This window comes from Camelus ferus, chromosome 4, assembly GCF_009834535.1.
Source record: "Camelus ferus isolate YT-003-E chromosome 4, BCGSAC_Cfer_1.0, whole genome shotgun sequence".
Classification (NCBI taxonomy): domain Eukaryota; kingdom Metazoa; phylum Chordata; class Mammalia; order Artiodactyla; family Camelidae; genus Camelus; species Camelus ferus.
In genome coordinates, this window is record NC_045699.1 from 56,645,526 (window position 1) to 56,662,714 (window position 17,189).

The 17,189-nt window shown below is 36.4% G+C and overlaps 1 protein-coding gene across 2 annotated transcripts in view; it reads right to left on the reverse strand.

Moving 5' to 3' along the window:
* Nucleotides 1-17,189, reverse strand: part of FKBP15 (FKBP prolyl isomerase 15) — a 45,935-nt gene that overhangs the window by 20,739 nt on the left and 8,007 nt on the right. For both annotated transcript variants that reach the window (XM_014557520.2, XM_006182587.3), the window contains exons 3-14: nucleotides 16,209-16,293; nucleotides 15,694-15,763; nucleotides 12,563-12,637; nucleotides 12,136-12,234; nucleotides 10,222-10,371; nucleotides 9,252-9,320; nucleotides 8,033-8,179; nucleotides 5,764-5,906; nucleotides 5,239-5,296; nucleotides 2,971-3,078; nucleotides 854-956; nucleotides 279-385 (exon numbers count right to left, since the gene is read on the reverse strand). In XM_014557520.2, the coding sequence (XP_014413006.1) occupies nucleotides 279-385; nucleotides 854-956; nucleotides 2,971-3,078; nucleotides 5,239-5,296; nucleotides 5,764-5,906; nucleotides 8,033-8,179; nucleotides 9,252-9,320; nucleotides 10,222-10,371; nucleotides 12,136-12,234; nucleotides 12,563-12,637; nucleotides 15,694-15,763; nucleotides 16,209-16,293 (1,214 nt within the window). The remainder of the gene's footprint in view (nucleotides 1-278; nucleotides 386-853; nucleotides 957-2,970; nucleotides 3,079-5,238; nucleotides 5,297-5,763; nucleotides 5,907-8,032; nucleotides 8,180-9,251; nucleotides 9,321-10,221; nucleotides 10,372-12,135; nucleotides 12,235-12,562; nucleotides 12,638-15,693; nucleotides 15,764-16,208; nucleotides 16,294-17,189) is intronic.

Sequence of the window (17,189 nt, forward strand, 5' to 3'; positions counted from 1 at the left end):
TGTGAGAAGGAAACAAACACTGGCTGGGCCTTTACTACGTGTCGGGCTTTGCTTGTTCCAGATGCTTTGCTTGTTCTTGCATTTAATCTTTACAACAACCTGTAAGGTAGGTTATCCTTTGCCTGTTTAGAAATGAGAACGTGGTGGTTCAGAAACGGGAAAAAATGTAATCTCTGATTGTGGGGAACTGCTACTGTATGAACTGTGCAAGAAGAAAGGAGACTGACGAGGCCCATAATAAATTATAGGTTATAACTGATATGGTTTAAAAGTGTTACCTGAAAGGACTGGGCATTTCCAGACACAGCTGAGTGGGAATCAAGAGATGCAACTTGCATTAAGGCAGGAGATGGTGCTTGGAGTCCAGAAACGGATGGCTGAGGTGCTAAGATAAAGCAAGAAGTTTTCACTGTTATCCAGCCCTTGTTTCTTGGTACAAGTCTGGACTACCTCCTTATATATCATCACCCTTCAGACTTGACCACTTTTCTCACCTAGTTGCCTAGAACCAACTCTCCTGGAGTCTCAGCAATGGGCTAGTGGAAGGAGACTGGGTGTTCTCAGGTGCACGTGACTCAGACCTACGATCCCATCAGCTGACAGGACGTGCAGAATTACACACAGGGAGATGTCTCATCAGCTGAGTGACAGTGCACCACGGCAATAGATACAGCAATCAGACCAAATACATCTCTAGGTCTGAAAATGCCCTAACCAGGGACAAACTGACAGGTTTTATACTCTAGTCCAGTCTTAATACTAAAACAATGCAGTCTAACAATTTCAGGAACAGTGATGACAACATTGGTGCTGACCCAATTCAAGGCCACAGAGCCTCAGAGAGGTTCCTTACCTTGTGAGGTCACCTGTGGTAGCACTGGATGGGCTGGCTGAACAGAGGGCTGGATGGACGAAGTCACCGTGGGCTGCCTGGCTCCTCGAAGAACATTCACATCCTGAAACAGGCACAAACATTTGGGTTATTATGTCTACGGGTCTTTAACTGAAGACTGAGGCTGACTGTCCACCCTAAACCTGCTTATGACCAGTGTTCTCAGGCAAAGAAGAGGAAGGGAAAGTAAGCAGAAAGGCAAGAGCTGAAGGCACCGGCTACAGAGAGAAAGCACTCTATTAAGTACCAGAGTAAAACCCCTTTTCCCTGTACATTACATCAAATAATTAAATATAGTTAATTTCCTCAAACAGTATAAGCTGTTGATGTTATTTTGTCTGAAGCAGCTAAAGTGACTGCTCCCCACGATGTACCATTTTCCAAACCAGCAGCTAGCTACCTTAAGACTGACCTGGTCTGTTCCTATAGAATCAGGGCATCTTACAAGGAAACCCAGGGAACAATGTAGCCTCTTATCTTCTGCCAAATAATCTTCACAGACCTCAAGGTACTCCCAGAAAATCAGACAGCATAGATTCACTGCACCTCATTACCCTGCTGTTTTTGACAGTAGAGAGTGTTTCCCCTCTCCATTCTTTCTTCTCATAAAAGCAAAGCAATGTTGGTCTCTACTGTAATTCTAATCAAAGTCAACATACAAATATCTTCCTGATTCATACAAGGAAAAGAAAAGCTTGAGTCATGATATACAGTGACTGTGATCTGCCATGCTACAGTTCAAGGGTTAAAATCTCTCTGACATTCTTTTACTTAAAACTTTCTCTTACTTTCCGATATTCTCAGAAGTGTATTATGCGTTTCTGGAAAAGTACCCAGTTTCACATCATACATAAATCAACCTAAATATCTAACAACAGAGTGAAAGGAATTATGATAAATAAGTGTAACAGAGCACTGGGTTACCTTTAAAGGTGATAAAGCTTTGCTTTATTTGTTTACATTATTTATATTATTGATATTAACATAAATGGTCACTATACAACATTAAGTTAAAAAATTAGATTACAAAGCAATATATAAAGAACGCCCTTTTTGTTAAATGTTTCTTTATAATTTAACTTATTCTACAATGAATAAGCAGTACTTAAAAATTTTAATAAGAATATTATCTTACCCAAATTTCATTTCCAGAAACCAGATAAAAATCAATCCTAGAACAATAGGCCCCAGAAATCCTATCTGCCTTTAAAATATTACATCTACACAGGGCTTTTCCATGAAGAAATAAAACAAAATTGTGAAAAATAAAACTTATTTTGGAAATGTTTTTTCTCAAGAGCATCACCTTTGCTCTGTTTTACATTAAAGTCAAAGAATCTTAAAAATTAATCACTGTTAAGTGTTTCAATTCAGCTGAGAAGTAATTATATTAGTCAATAAGGAGCTAACCAATGGGAAAAGAACTTAGTTGGAATTAAGCTACTTCTTATTATACACCAAATTCCAAACGGATTAAATATGAAATAATAGATCAAAATATAAAATAACAATAAATATTTTAAAAAGATATATATGTTTACAGCACGTGGAATTGGACGGCTTTCAAAGCATAATGTCAAAAGAAAAACACAAAAGGAAAAATTGATAGATCTGACTGCAATAAAATTCATGAAATTCAAAAAAATCATACAATGTACAAAGCCAAAAGATACAGGAGTATAATCTTAATATTAGGTTACATCAGTGGAAAAACCAACATTTTCCAAGAGAATCTAAACATTCAATCAACACATATGACCTGAACATTCTTTTATAGGTCAGGGAACATGCTGCATACACAGTGATTTTTACTCAAAATACAGATTCCAGCAGAAAGCTAAATTAACTACTTAAAACTGCCCAGTTCTTGTGGCAGAGGTACAGAATTGCTTCCATTTCTCAGGGGAAGTGCTAGTTACGGGAGAAACACATGTACCAATGCCAACCTGAATCATTTTGAATATAAGCTCTCTAAGTAGTGTTTCTGGGTTAGAGGCAGAAGAAGCAATAATTTCGATTAAAAGAACAGAAAACAGCAATGTCTGCACTATTCACTCTAGACAGCAAGTGGGACATACTTCAATTTCTGAATCGTTGGAATCCAGCTGTGGTGGAAGGATGGGCAGCATGGGCTGGCCCATTTTAGCCATCCGAGAGATCAACTTGGCCTTGACTGTATCAGGACTCTAAAAAGAGAGGAAAGCCACAAAAATCACTGTAATCAAGGTTCATTACCTTCAGTCAACTCTATGTCTTTGGCTCTTATATCAAATCTTCAATATCTATTTGAAATCAATGCTTCTAGAAGATGAGAATTAAAGATTAATTGCCAAAGAAGCATACACAGGTCACAGTTAATAACTGTAGTAAAAATAATTCCCTATATGTTGGAATGGACAAAGTGGCTTTATTTGTATTACTTCACTGCAATCAAGTCTTCCTACTAGGCATATGTATTTTCATTTTACAGATGAAAAACTAAAGTACAGATTAAGGGAGGAAGACATTTTAGATGACAGTACCCTCTCAAAAGCCCAGGAGCAATTCAGGAGATAAATATTCAGAAGAGATTTAGGGAGAGAAGAAAACAGGAGCTCTGTGTTCTAAATCCAGGTTCATTTAACTGTGACTTGGCATTGATGATACACTAGCCTCTGTGCTAGAAGCCTCTGCATCCATTAAGTGATTCGAAGTGCAGCCTTCAGAGTGGAGAGTACATGTCCTAAGGGTGCACAAGATCATCTATCGAGTGTGAAAAGAAATGATCATAATCTATATTTTAAAATTATTTTTAAGCTATAGTAAACATAAGACATGAAGTTTGTTTACAGGCATGGACAGTATATGTATATATGTATGCATATAATTTGTAAATAAACATATATTATGTGTGCTCATTTTTTCTTAATTAATAGAGACATATAATCAAAAAAAGCTGGGTCCATCAAAAGAGGACTAATTATATAAACCAATATCCATTTGCTTGCCCGGTTCTTGTATAAAGAACCATTGAAAAGAGTATGTAAGGAACTAACAAAAGCAGTTACCTAAGTTGGGGGAGTGAAATGAACAGGGTATGCAGGGGCAGGGCTAGGAATGAAGCTTCTCAATGTGTATCTTGTTATATTGTTTTGCTAACTGTACCACAAGAATGTAATTATCTATTCAAAATGAAAAATTAAAACTTAAATGTAAAAAGAACAAAAAGATGGTTCATTTTATGTGATGCGAAATTTATCTCAATTAAAAAAACAAAGATGTAAAGAAAGAAAACGTTGGAGACCACTAGCCTACCAGGAGTTACTGAAGCTGAGAAACAGGTAACAAAAGCAGCTGTGTCTAGAGAGTACAACAGAGCCAATACTGAACAAACTTTGTGACTATTCAAAGATCTGAGATCATAAATGTTTTTCAATTTTGATTCTTTGGCTTAACCTTCTGGGTTTAGATCACTTTTTATACATATTGGGTCAATTATTTGCTTAATCAATTTCTGCTTTGGACTGAATATAAACAAGTAAACTAGGGTTGGAGAGAAATGGATCATCAATTTCATTCCAGGCAATTATCCTGTTTCCCAGGTGGAGAAGGTGTGGTAGGTGAAGGCCACAGGGCTTGAGAACTTGAAGTGTGTCACTGTCATCTCACCCACACATAGCAAACTCAGATGCCTTCATAGACCAGGCAGGGCAGCAGCAAACTACAGTGTACGTCCTCCTAAAGGCCTTTAAATCCAAATTTTACAACAGAATGCTAGTCTTCTCATCCTAAAGTTGGGGAAACACAGAAGCCCAGCAACCTGCTCAAAGTCACCTAGCCAGGGAATTAGTGTAGCACATCTCTGAGCAAATGAAAGTATGAAGATACGTAGTGTTAGCAGCAATTAGGAGAACAAGAGCTAATGTTAATGACTTCTTACAACATGCCAGACACAGTACTAAAAATTCAGTAGGCATTATTCACTTAAACCTCATAAAAATCAGAGAGGTTACTGAAGACATGCTCTATGTAGGCTCTGAGCTTCACAAACACATCACAAGAATCCTATAGAGGGGCTGCGAGAATTATTCCCATTTAATAATGAAGAAGCTGAGGATCAGGGAAGTTAGATAATTTTCTCAAGGCCACATGCTTATAAGAATAGATTTGAACCCAGGTCTGTCTATGCAGAAGCCCAGGCTAATTTATACTGACTCCCAAGTAAAGAAAAATGAATAAAGTAACCACTGACTTCTAGCCTAAATCAACAGTTCTCAACACTTTTTTTTCTCTCTAACCTACCATACCCTAGGCACACGAAACCTTCCCAGAAAACTGGGGATAAGGAGACAGACTTGTATACTCACTGTATTCATTGTAAGCTGATCACTGAGGGAGTTAGATTTGGAACGAAGAGCTGACTCCCTGAAAGTAAATAAGACATATTCTGAGATTAAAAACAAAATCCATAATCACAAATCTAGATTATGCTGATAAACAAATTGTTTTTAAAAATGATTGCCAATTTAATGTCTGTAGAACAGAATTTTAACTCTTTAATTTGCACAATCTCTAAAAGCTAGTGAAAATGAAAATTTTCCATTCAGATGCTTATTTACATTTTTTCCCTAGAGTACATATTTTGTTATTTATGCCTTTTGCGTGATTTTCTTCCAAAGTTCGACAGGGATTCTTTTATATCTGAGTTTGCTTTTTATAGACTTTGACTATTAATCCTTTCTCAGAAAAATCTGGTGCAATTATTTTCCTTCATCCTATTTTTCCCAATTATTTAAAATTATTTCAGTTTTTAACTGTATCTATATTTCTGAACCCCTCTAAGAATTATTTTTATGGACAATAAAAGAGCTTGATACACTCCGGTATCTTACCCTGGTTTGAAAGGCACCGATGTGGACGGTGACATAACAGGATCAGCAGACAGGCTGTCAGCACCAGGTATGGGAGAAGGGGCTGCAGAATCCCGGGAACTAACACTGTGTGCATCAGAGCCAGAATCTCTAGCAAATTTGACCTAGGAACAGAACAGATCAACCACAGGTGGAACAGGCTAACAGACCATAAAAAAGGCACCCTTACCTGTTCACTGTAGCCAAATCAGAAAATGTAGCTAAGCAAAAAAAAAAGGTAACAATCATCGGCAATGCAACTACTAAGCAATAAAATTGTTAGAATTTTGGATTAGTATTTCATAGTTATATTATCTGAGTGTGTGTGTGTGTGTGTGTGTGTGTGTGTGTGTGTGTGTGTCTTACAAAAATGGGGACATATTGTTTTGTATCCTGCTTTGCTCACTCACTGACACATTAACATAGTTCCATGTTACTAAATTACTAATCAACAAAAATCATTTTTAACTACTGAAGACTGTCTAATCTCAAGGGTCATGCCTTAACTGCTATCATCTACAAGAAGTCTCCAAAGGATTTTGGGAACAGAAGTCACAAAAATCTAGGCTATTACAAAATATATTTCACCAACCCCTAGTTGTTGGAGATTCAGTTTGTTTCTAATTTTTCCTATTACAAACAATACTTCGATGAGTAGCTTTATCTCTGTATCTTTGCACATAATAATTTCCAAAATATAAATTCCCAGAAGTTAAATTGTTGGATAAAAGGTATACTTATTTTTTAAACTTTTGCTGCATACCATTAAATTTCACACCAGAAAGGGTGAACTACTTTATACTCCACAAGCAGTATATAAATCTTTCTTAACACTCTTGTCATCCTGGGTATTACCATTCTGTATCAGCCTTGTCAATTTAATAAGCAAATCAATTCATAATTCTTTGACTATTGGTAAAAGAGAGTATTTTTTCCCTTATGTTTACAAAGTGCCAGTCTTGATGGATTCAAGTTGGTTTGTTATCTATCACCAGCCATGATTTCCTCAAACTCAAAGGAAAACTGAGAAATAATATAAAAGCTGTGAAAAAGGAAGCTGGAAGCATGTCGGTCAAAGAAGGTTGGAATGCCCAGCAGAGATAAGGGTCTCCTACTAGGAAAGAGTCCTTGAGAAAAAATGCATATCCTTTGTTGCAAGCAGGAATAATAACCACAATGAAGATGACCGTAATATTTATTTGTATTGTATTCTATAGTTTATAGTGGCAAAACTATCATATTTGGGCCTAACAATCACAATGTAAAGCAAACAGTCTTTTTTTGGAGGTGGGGGAAGTGGAGCTTGGAGGGAGAGCATTAATTAACCACGATTTGTTGCAAATTTTATTATAGAAATTATTCACGATAAAAGTTTAAAATGGTACAGGAGGGTAGAATGTAAAAAGAAAAAGTTTCTGAACTTCGTTTCCATTCTCCAGAGAAAATCACTTCTAATCACTTCTTTTAATGCCTCCGGAAATTTAATACGAATCTTTGGGCACATATATGTATTTATTTGTATATACACATACATATAATATCATACTATCTACACTGTTTTGCAACTTGTTTCTTTCGCTTAAGAATAGATTTGGGGTACTCTTTAAGAACTACATTTAAAAAATTTTTTTAACTTAAAAATAAAAATAAAAAAGTTGGGGAGGGCATAGCTCAGTATAGAGCACATGTTTAGCATGCATGAGGTCCTGGGTTCAATTTGCTGTTGAACTTCATTAACCAAAAATAAATAAATAAATAAAATAAGAAAAAAGAATTACACAGACGTCCACTCTATGAAAACCATAATTTAACCAGTCTCATAATAATGGACACTTAACTGTTTCCAGTTTTTACTATTATAAACCACATGTCACAGGGAGGAAACTATATACCTATCTTTATTTATCTATACACAGGTATCTTTGCATTCTTATGTAAACATATTGATAAGATAAATTTATAGCCATGGAATTACTAAATCAAAAGGTATGTACTATTGGGTAGGAATCATTATTTTAAAGATAAAATACAAAGGTTAGTGTAGAGAAGTTACTATGAATACAGAGCCGAGAAGGACATAAACCTTGGCCTTTAGATTCCAAAAATGTTGTTCTTTCCAAATGTACCATTTCTACTTAAAAAAAAAAAAAGAGGTATCTTCAGAAGGCATTTTTCAAACATACTTATTTATTCATTTTACTTAACTAGCAAAGAGGACTCATCAAGCACAACACAACATGATTTCACTCACCCGCCTAATCTCCACCTCAAATACCAGGATTGAGTCCGTTGATTGAGTCCATCCTATTACTCCTTCAGAGCCAACAGCACAGGCTGGAGGGATGATAAGCAATCGCTTACCTCCTTTCTTCATGCCTACCATTCCATCCTCCCAGCCCTTTAGGAATCAGAGAAGAGGAAAAGCTCATCAGATACAAACCTCCTCATAAGACAAAATAAAGGACAGGATCATCAGGTTTATATCTCTCCCTCTCCCTTAACTGGTTATAAGAACATCCAAATCACTGCTTTTCAATTCACTTGTAAAAGCTAGCCTACCCAGGGCTATATGAAATACGATGAGAGAAATTGGGAGAAACAGAAGAATGGCGTTGAAAGAGAAATAAAAGCTTTCCTTTATTAAACATGTTTTCCAAATACCATGGTAAGTGCTTTATTTGCATTATGTTGTTTAATCCCCTAAATAATTTCATCAGGTTAGTAGCAATATCCTCACTTTTACAGATGAGAAAACGGAAGCTTAGGGAAGTTAAGTAACTAGTCCAAGATCAGAAAGTAAGTGAATTGGTAAGCCAAGATTACACTAGATCTGTCTGGCTTTAAGGGTCACATCCTAACTGCTATGCTCTACAGGAAAAAGCCTCCAAAGGATTCTGGGAAAAGGAGTCATAAACAAGCTATGGAGAAAACCGTTCTGCCACATGGATGACATGAGGACTTCACAATACATCGTATGTCCTGACACCATGATACCTACATGTGTAAAATACTCTTTATTTTATAAAACACTTGCACAGTTGGTAAAAACCCCAGGTCCTTGGACTCCAATCCCGGTGTTCCTCCTGCTATGTCGTAGTTGCTTCCCACAATGATTCAAAGCATTCCACACAGATTAGAATCACCCATTATGACACACTTTTAGAAGAAACAGTTTCACCTCTTTTCCTATTAGGTGATATGAAGGATATAATAGTTTCCTCAGAGTCACAGGATGAAAAAGAAAAGGTAGGGACTAAAGAAAAGAAATATACCCTTCCTCAATATATTGTCTCATAGGTAAAAATCTCCCAAATGCAGATAACGTAACACATTTGTCTCTTCCTATTTTTTAACCAAGCCTTTCCAAAGTCTCAGAAAATACTATCCAGGTTAGAAATTTCACAAAAGCCAGTCTAAATCAAACCCACTGCAACTGATAAACCCATATAAGAACACAGTTAAGCCTTTACCTTGATGACTTTTCCTGATCCTAATTTCAGACGAAGCAGCTTATCTTTGTTAGCAGTGGAGTCAAAAACCTGCAAGTTGATCAAAACAAACAAGGTCAGCCAATTTCAAAAATAATAATAATCATTATGATACTGAACTTCACATATACCAGTACAGTACTTCTGAAATAGGTAATGTCAAATACACTGGGAAAATACTTCTTAAAAAACCTGAAAAGAAGGAACCACATCATGGCTAAAGGGTTAACACCCTTTAGTGTTAATCACACTGAGTATCTTGGAGGCAAGGATATTCCAGGTTTGGGGGAAAATAAGCTTCTATCACCAAGTATTTAAAAAAAATTTTCATCTGTAAGTAACTTTCATAAATTATCTCATTTTATGCTGACAGCAATCCTGCCAAGAAAGCAGGGTAAGCACCACTAAGCTCCATTCACAGATGGGGAAAAAAACTTAACCGCTTAAACGACTCGACAAGGTCAAGTTAGGATGCAACTGGGACTTGAATCCATGTGTTTTTTTGACTCGCAGTCTAAAGCTCTTTCTATCATACATACTACTTTTGAGGGCTTAATAAAATAAAAACACAACAAAGCAAATTTATTCACAGAATCTAGTATAAGAAAAACAGAGAAATAACTGTGAGGAAAGTCTAAAAAGAAGTTTTTTAAGACCTAATCCCATAAGAATATATTCAAGTAGGAGGACAAGACATACATGTGAACAATTACTAAAAATGATACTTGGGAACTGGTTTCCATTTCTCTAAGAACAGACACAGTGGTACTAAGCAGATTTTATATATTAGCATTTCATGGCTATGCCCCAAAAGCAGCCGTAGAGACTAAAGCAGGGCTCCTAAAAGCTTTCTATTTGCCAAGAGCAGCAATTTATAGTAATTATACCTTACATTTGAATAGCTCTCATGCTATTTCAATTACAAAAGAACCTGCAGGGTACATTTTCTTACCTGGCCTAGCACATGGTTTTGAAAGAGCCAGCTAGTATAAGCCACTTCCAAAGAATCTCCAATTTCTACAGCAGGGCCCTCTGCTACAATGAGGTCCTGTGACAGCACTGAATCCAGGGAAGAGGTGCTGTTGCACTTGGCAATGCATACCTGTGAGACGAAATCAAAGCAGCATAAAACTTAGTTTAAGCTCAGCTAAGTACTCACTCCGTTATTGCTAATGCTCTTTTCCAAACAGTGGTGTCTACTAGCAAAACAGATTACATGTTTACATTCCAAAGTCAGTAATCTTGCCAGGAATCCAAGTGCCTAAGAGTATAGCTTTGGAGTCAGACTGTCTGGATATAGATCTCAGCACTGCCACTTATTAACTTGTGACCTCAGCCAACTAACTTAACTTCTGTGAACCTTATTTCACAGTGGTTTTTTGTAAAATGAAGATGAAAGCTTTGCACATTTCCTAGTAGTTATGGAGATTGAGCTAACACAAATAGAGAACTTGGCACAGTGCCTGGCAAATAACAGTTAACTACACAATAAACCTTAGCTACCATTACTATACTGATTTACTGCTTCAGTGTTTGGGAACCTATGAAAGATGCAGGGGGTTAAAAAAATTTTAAAGAGCATTTCTAAGGATAATAAAATAAAGGTCCTTTACAAAATCATGTTGCATTCCCAGAATTCGTATCTCTACCACCTACAGATTTACCTGTATTATCTAAATTATCCTAGCACTGATCCTAGGCAAAGAAGTCAGATACAGCTTTATGAGTAATTATTCTACAGTCAATGTTTAAACATAGTATACATTAGAAACCTGCTACTCATTTTCTTAAAAAAAAAGTTTCATTACTGTAATCAAATAAATGCTAACTAAAATAATGAGAAGTCATTTTTTTACCAAGCAAGTAAGATTAAAAAGAAAAAAAAAGATAATAATTCTAATTGTTGGCAAAGGTATAGTGAGAACTGATATGGATGCAAAAGCAGTCTCTGAAAAGCAGTATGCTAAAGTGTATACAGAACCTAAAAATTTAGGACCCCTTTGACTCAATCTTTTGCTTCTAGAAATCCAGCCTAAGGAAATAATCAGAAGGAAAAAAAAAACGACACAGACTTGTGTACAAAAATGCTTACTACAGTATCATTTATTCCAGAGCCTGAAAATAATCTAACTGCCTAAAAGTAAGGGAATGATTAAATAAATTGAGGAACATTCAAAGAATACGAAAACAAATATATGTGTGTATGTGTACACTACACACACATACATATGTATGACTGGGACATTATGCAGTACACCAGAAATTGACATTGTAACTGACTATAGATCAATCAAAAAAAGAAAAGGAACATTCACGTTATGAAGCTTTCAAAAATGTTTATAAATGATTTTTCATAAAGCAGGGAAAGATGTATTTTACATCATTAAATAACCAAGAACTCTTAAAGGATTATGACTACTTTTGTATATCATGCATATAAAAAAAAGAAACATAACATGTTAATAATGGTAATTGAGTCATTAAGATTATACATGATTTTTTTAAAAATGCTTTTCTACATTTTCTATAATGACTATGTAATAACTTTTAAAAAACTATTTTAAAACACTATTTTTAAAAGATAGTTTATGCCTTAAGATAATTTAAGTAGAAAATGTTTTACAGACATAAGTTTACATTGACCTTTTTTTCTTTTTTAAAAAGAAATTGCATTTTTAACCAATTTCAATAAGTACCCCTACTGTTTCCCTAAAATACAATAAGCTCAAGGGATGAATTTAGTGGGTTTTTTATGCTTGTCCCTAACAAAATGTAGCAAGTTATGGGTTTTCCACATACTTTCTTAAAATCAAGGGAAATCCAGACTAATGTTTGGCTTTTCACAGGAAGAATCAGATGGTATTACCTGTTTATTGAACTCCACGGCAGCCTTTTCCGACTCAAACATGATGGACCAGTTTTGTTTCTGGTCATCATAAAAGGTACTATAGTTATTGGGCCGAACCTGGGGAAAGGAGAAATGTTGGGGTAATTCAACCACAGGCAGCACAGCAGACGAAGCTGACTGCCCAAACTCACGTAGAAGGGCCTTGACCCAGTAGACCCAAAGAGAGTTATCAGGGAACTTTCTTCTTCCCTCCTACCCTCCACCAATCACCCCTTAGTCCATATTCCCAGAAGGCAGCCAAGAGACCTTTTCAAGAGGCTCTGGATATCCACTCTGATGTCCAGAGAGGAAGTAGTGGATCTAATTCCCACCAGGTATGTGAAGGCCAGTCTCTCCTGTATAGCAAACCCAGAGTAGCTAATGATTCCAATATGGGAAGTCTTACCATTAACTCAAAGTTCAGATGAATCCTGGCAACAGTGACTGGCTGTTGTTGACTGATATAAAGAAGAATCCTATACTGTACTCAAGCAAAAAAGGGCAGGAAAAAAAAGAGAGAACAGAAGTTAAAAGGCAGTACAAAATCAGCAGTAAGATGTCAGGGGTTGTGCTTCATACAGGCATAAAACTTAAAACTCAGTTCATCTCTTAAAGTTTAGAGTTTAAATTACATCTTCTTACTATCCATTTTAATCTATTCTCATTTTGACCTTTCTCTTTAACTGTAATCAGCAATGTCTTTATTTTGTTCGTGTTTTTATTTACATGAGGGATGATTAAGAGAAATACAAATGGCAAACAGGTACATGAAAAGATGTTCAACATCACTGATCACTATGGAAATGCAAATTAAAATCACAATAAGGCACCACGTCATGCTTATTAGAATGGCTATTTTTTTTTAAAAAGGAAAAATAATGAAGTATTGGCCAGGTAGTGGAGAAATTAGAATCCTCATATATTGTTTGTGGGAATGTAAAATGGTATAGACACTGTGGAAACACTTTAGAAGTTCCAAAAAAAGCTAAACAGAATTATCATATGACATAGCAATTCCCCTCCTAGTGTATACCCCAAAGAACTGAAAACAGCGACTCAAACATATACTTATACATCAATGTTCACTGCACTGTTATTCACAATAGCCAAAAGGTGGAAACAACCAAGTGTCCATCAAATGATAAATAGATATACATATAACATAATATTGTTCAGCCATAAAAAAAAATGAAGTTCTGATACATGCTACAACATGCATGAATCCTGAAAACATTTTGCTAAGTGAAATAAGCCAGACACAAAAGGACAAATAGTTATGATTCCACTTATACAAAGTATCTAGAATATACAAATTTACAGAGATAGAAAGTAGATTGTAAAGGTTACCAGGGAGCAAGGAAAGGGGCATGGGAAGTTACTGTTGAATGGTTACAGAAATTCTGTTTGGGGTGATGAAAAAGTGGAAATAGACAGTGGTGATGGTTGCGCAGTATTGTGAATTTAATTAATGCAACTGAATTGTATACTTAAAAATGGTTAAAATGGCAAATTTTATGTCTCATATATATTTACTACACACACACATGTGCACACACGTACACAAAAATCACAGGTAAACAAATTATTAAAATTCAACTCTAGAGAGGAGGGAGGGACTATAGGGTTCTCATACAATCTTGCACCAGAAAGGTCTTTCTTTATCCTCTGTTAGGCAGTTAAGTGAGAGGTGATCACCTCAGTCCAATCCAATTACAGACTTAGCTGGTCACGATAGGATGACAGATTTATTAAGAATCAGCCCACTTCTGGGTTATCCCTATTCTCAAGCATTATGTTCCAAGGTTTTGACTGAGAGCCTGGAAGGTCTCTGACTTCATCAGTCCTGAAATTTCTGCGCATCAGAGATTCTGAGCAGAGATTCTTTGGCCTCCTCCTCAAGAAGCTCGAAATCTAGCAAATGTATTGAGAAGGTTGTTGGTCGTTGCCTTCCCACCCTACAGGAGGATTTTATCTCCTATGCACCGTAAGAGGGCAGAAGTTTCCCTCTGCCTTTCTGGCACAGCCCCTGGACTTCCACACCATTCCAGAACTCCGGAAATCCCATGGGGAAAAACTGATCTTGTGTTTGGAGCTCTTCTAGCTTTGGCCAATGTCTCCTTCCCCAGAAGCCTCTCTGTTTGGGACATACCTGATGTTCAGTTTACTCCTAAGATCAGCCAAGGTCTCAAGGGAAGGAAAACACTCAGTTCACTGGCTCTTTCCTCTCAAAATTTTAGTCCATCTAGTCCTCATCATTTCCATGGTTCTCCAATGATTTTTAAAATACAATTTTTGCAATTTATCTTTTTTTTAAATTTTAATAATTGTTACAGTGGGAATGTTGTCTGCCACAACATATTGTATCTTATCTGGAGGTGAAGTGTGGTGATTTTTAAAATCCAAATGACAACTCCTAATGAATTAATAGATCTAGATAATAATCATCAGTAGCTGCTAATATAAAAAAATGAGAAATAATCAGACATTATTTGCCTCCTGATGGGAGAATGAAAGAGATTTAAGGAACATAGTAACCAACTATGATACACAGACCTTATTACATTAAAACAGAGAGAGAGAGAGAGGAAAAAACAATGAATTGGGGAAATCTGACTACTAACTGGTAGTGAATGAGATCAAAGATTTACTATGGGTTTTGTTCAGGTGTGATAATGGTATAGTGGCTATGTTTTTAAAAATCTTTATCTTTCAGATGCATACTAAAATATTTACAGCTAAAATTTTATGTTGGAGATTTATTCAAAATAATCTGAGATAGGGAAGAAGGAAAACAGGCTGGAATTAAGATGAAACAAGATTAATAACTGTTAAGAGTCTAGTAATGGGTATCTGGGTATTCATTATCCTGGACCCATTATTTTCATATGTATTTCCAAATTTGTTTGTTTGCTTTTAATACAAATTAGTGTTGTCTATTATATTAGTTATCCTGAGCAGGTCATCTTATCTCTCAGTATGTCAGAGTCTCTAAGGTGCATGGACTCTATGTTTTCTGGACCTCTGAAATTCTATTATTTCTTACGCATACTTCAAAACTTTCTGGAGCAGAATTTGAAGCTAGATGCAAGCCACACAAGGAAATTCGCCTCTGGGCTTCTAACCACATCTTATTGACTCAAACCAGTATTCTGCTGTGTGATCAACCGCCCAATTTTCCAAACTTTCAAAGGTTAAACACTGGTCATGCTGTCAGTAGTACACTAAGTGTTGTTATTACCTAACAAAAGGATGTCCTTGGTAAATGGTTTACTCTAAAACGCTCCAGATTCTTAAACTAGATCCACATCACAAAGGTCAAACTTAAAGATGTTGAGTGGCTGCTTAGATTTTAGTGCATAATAGTAAGCAAAATGTGACTACAAATGTTATTATATATCTAATATTAGAAATTCACATTCAGTGCAATCATTCTAATCCTCCAATATACAAGACATCAGGCAAGCTCGAATAAAAATCAGCTCATTGGTATGATCTAGAACACCTGAATATACATGAGACAAGGGGAAGCATTCTCACCTCTCTGGATGTGTGATTTCCTAGGACTGCGGCACCAAATTTGCCCTGCTTTACATATTGACCATTTGTGCTAGAGAAACAAGAAAACTAAGTGTTAATACTTCCTTCAACTAAGTAGAATCAGCTTGTCTGCCACACAGAAGTAGGGACTCTAATCATTCAGCCTCTAGAAGGGACAGAGGTGAGCAGCTTATAATTTAAAGCTCTTACCCAACTTCTTTACTCTTTAACTATCTACTATTCATGGTATCTCAGGGGAGTGGCTTTGAGTGCTTAAAAAGGCTGCTGCTGAGGGTATAAGCACTTCCCAGAGAGAGTATACAAGAGTAATACCAGTATTCAGTGTTTTCCGTGCCAAATTCTCCAACTGAAATATCAAGGAGCATTACTGATACTTTGTCTAGGGAGCAGCTGAGCAGCTATTTGGCAACCAATAGAGAGGCTTATTGTGAAAAGACGGGAGGTTACCCCACCCCGCCCCATCCTTCAGAAAGCTCTCCTTCTCAACTACTTACTAACGATATGCATAGACTGCTGTTGCAACCAATACTGTGGAAGTGCCTGTTGTGGTGGGTGCTGTTTTTGGTGTCACCTGATTTCCTGAAGATAAAGGAGAAAACAAAGTTGTCATTCATTTCTTGCTTGAAACTGATTTTTAACCATTAAAGTAGCTTCAAAATCTTCTTCTAACTTTGTAGTTAGTGGTACAGCACTTTCATGACCACGGTCCTCATTTAATCCATAAAACAGCCCTATGTCCTTGCCTGGGGATGAGGAAACTGAAGCCCTAAGCACCCAAGTGTCTTACACGATGACAGTAGCAAGCCCAGGACTGGAAGCCAGGACTCCACGCCAAACAAGCTTTCGGGCCAGACAAGAAGCAAGGCCACATTCCATACACTTTCTTTTCTCCTTCCAATATTTCTGACAGCTATAATAAACAAAAATAAAGTAGTTCTCCCTTCCCTTACTTCTGGGGGAGAAAATTTATGATATTCAGATTATAGCCATTACTTTACTTTCCCAGTGGCATCAAGTAACACTAACATTTTAAAATAGCATGCTTCGAGTAAATCACATATTTATACTCACCACATGAATCTGTTGATGGAATAGTGAGAACACGGGCATGGGCATGGATACAGCAACTAATAACTTATTTCCAAAAGTATCCTTGTTTGATTCTTTTTGTTGTTGTTAAAAACAAGACAACAGGCCCAAAATGGAGTCACTTAGCATAAGCCCTACCACATCAAAATGAGACTTAACATAATTACAGTTTGGGCCCTCCCAGAAATGGAACCTTAAACCAGACAATCATGAATGATCTGATCAGCACTAGTTAGGTAATCTTCCTGATAGACCTCTGTCATCCCCTAAAGGAAAGTAACCTTGTAATAACCAACTCACTGCTGCTAGTGTTACACTAGACTCTATTATGCCTGCAAAAGACCTTCATTTTGTATAGCTCTGCAGAGCTTCTATCTGCTAAAGTG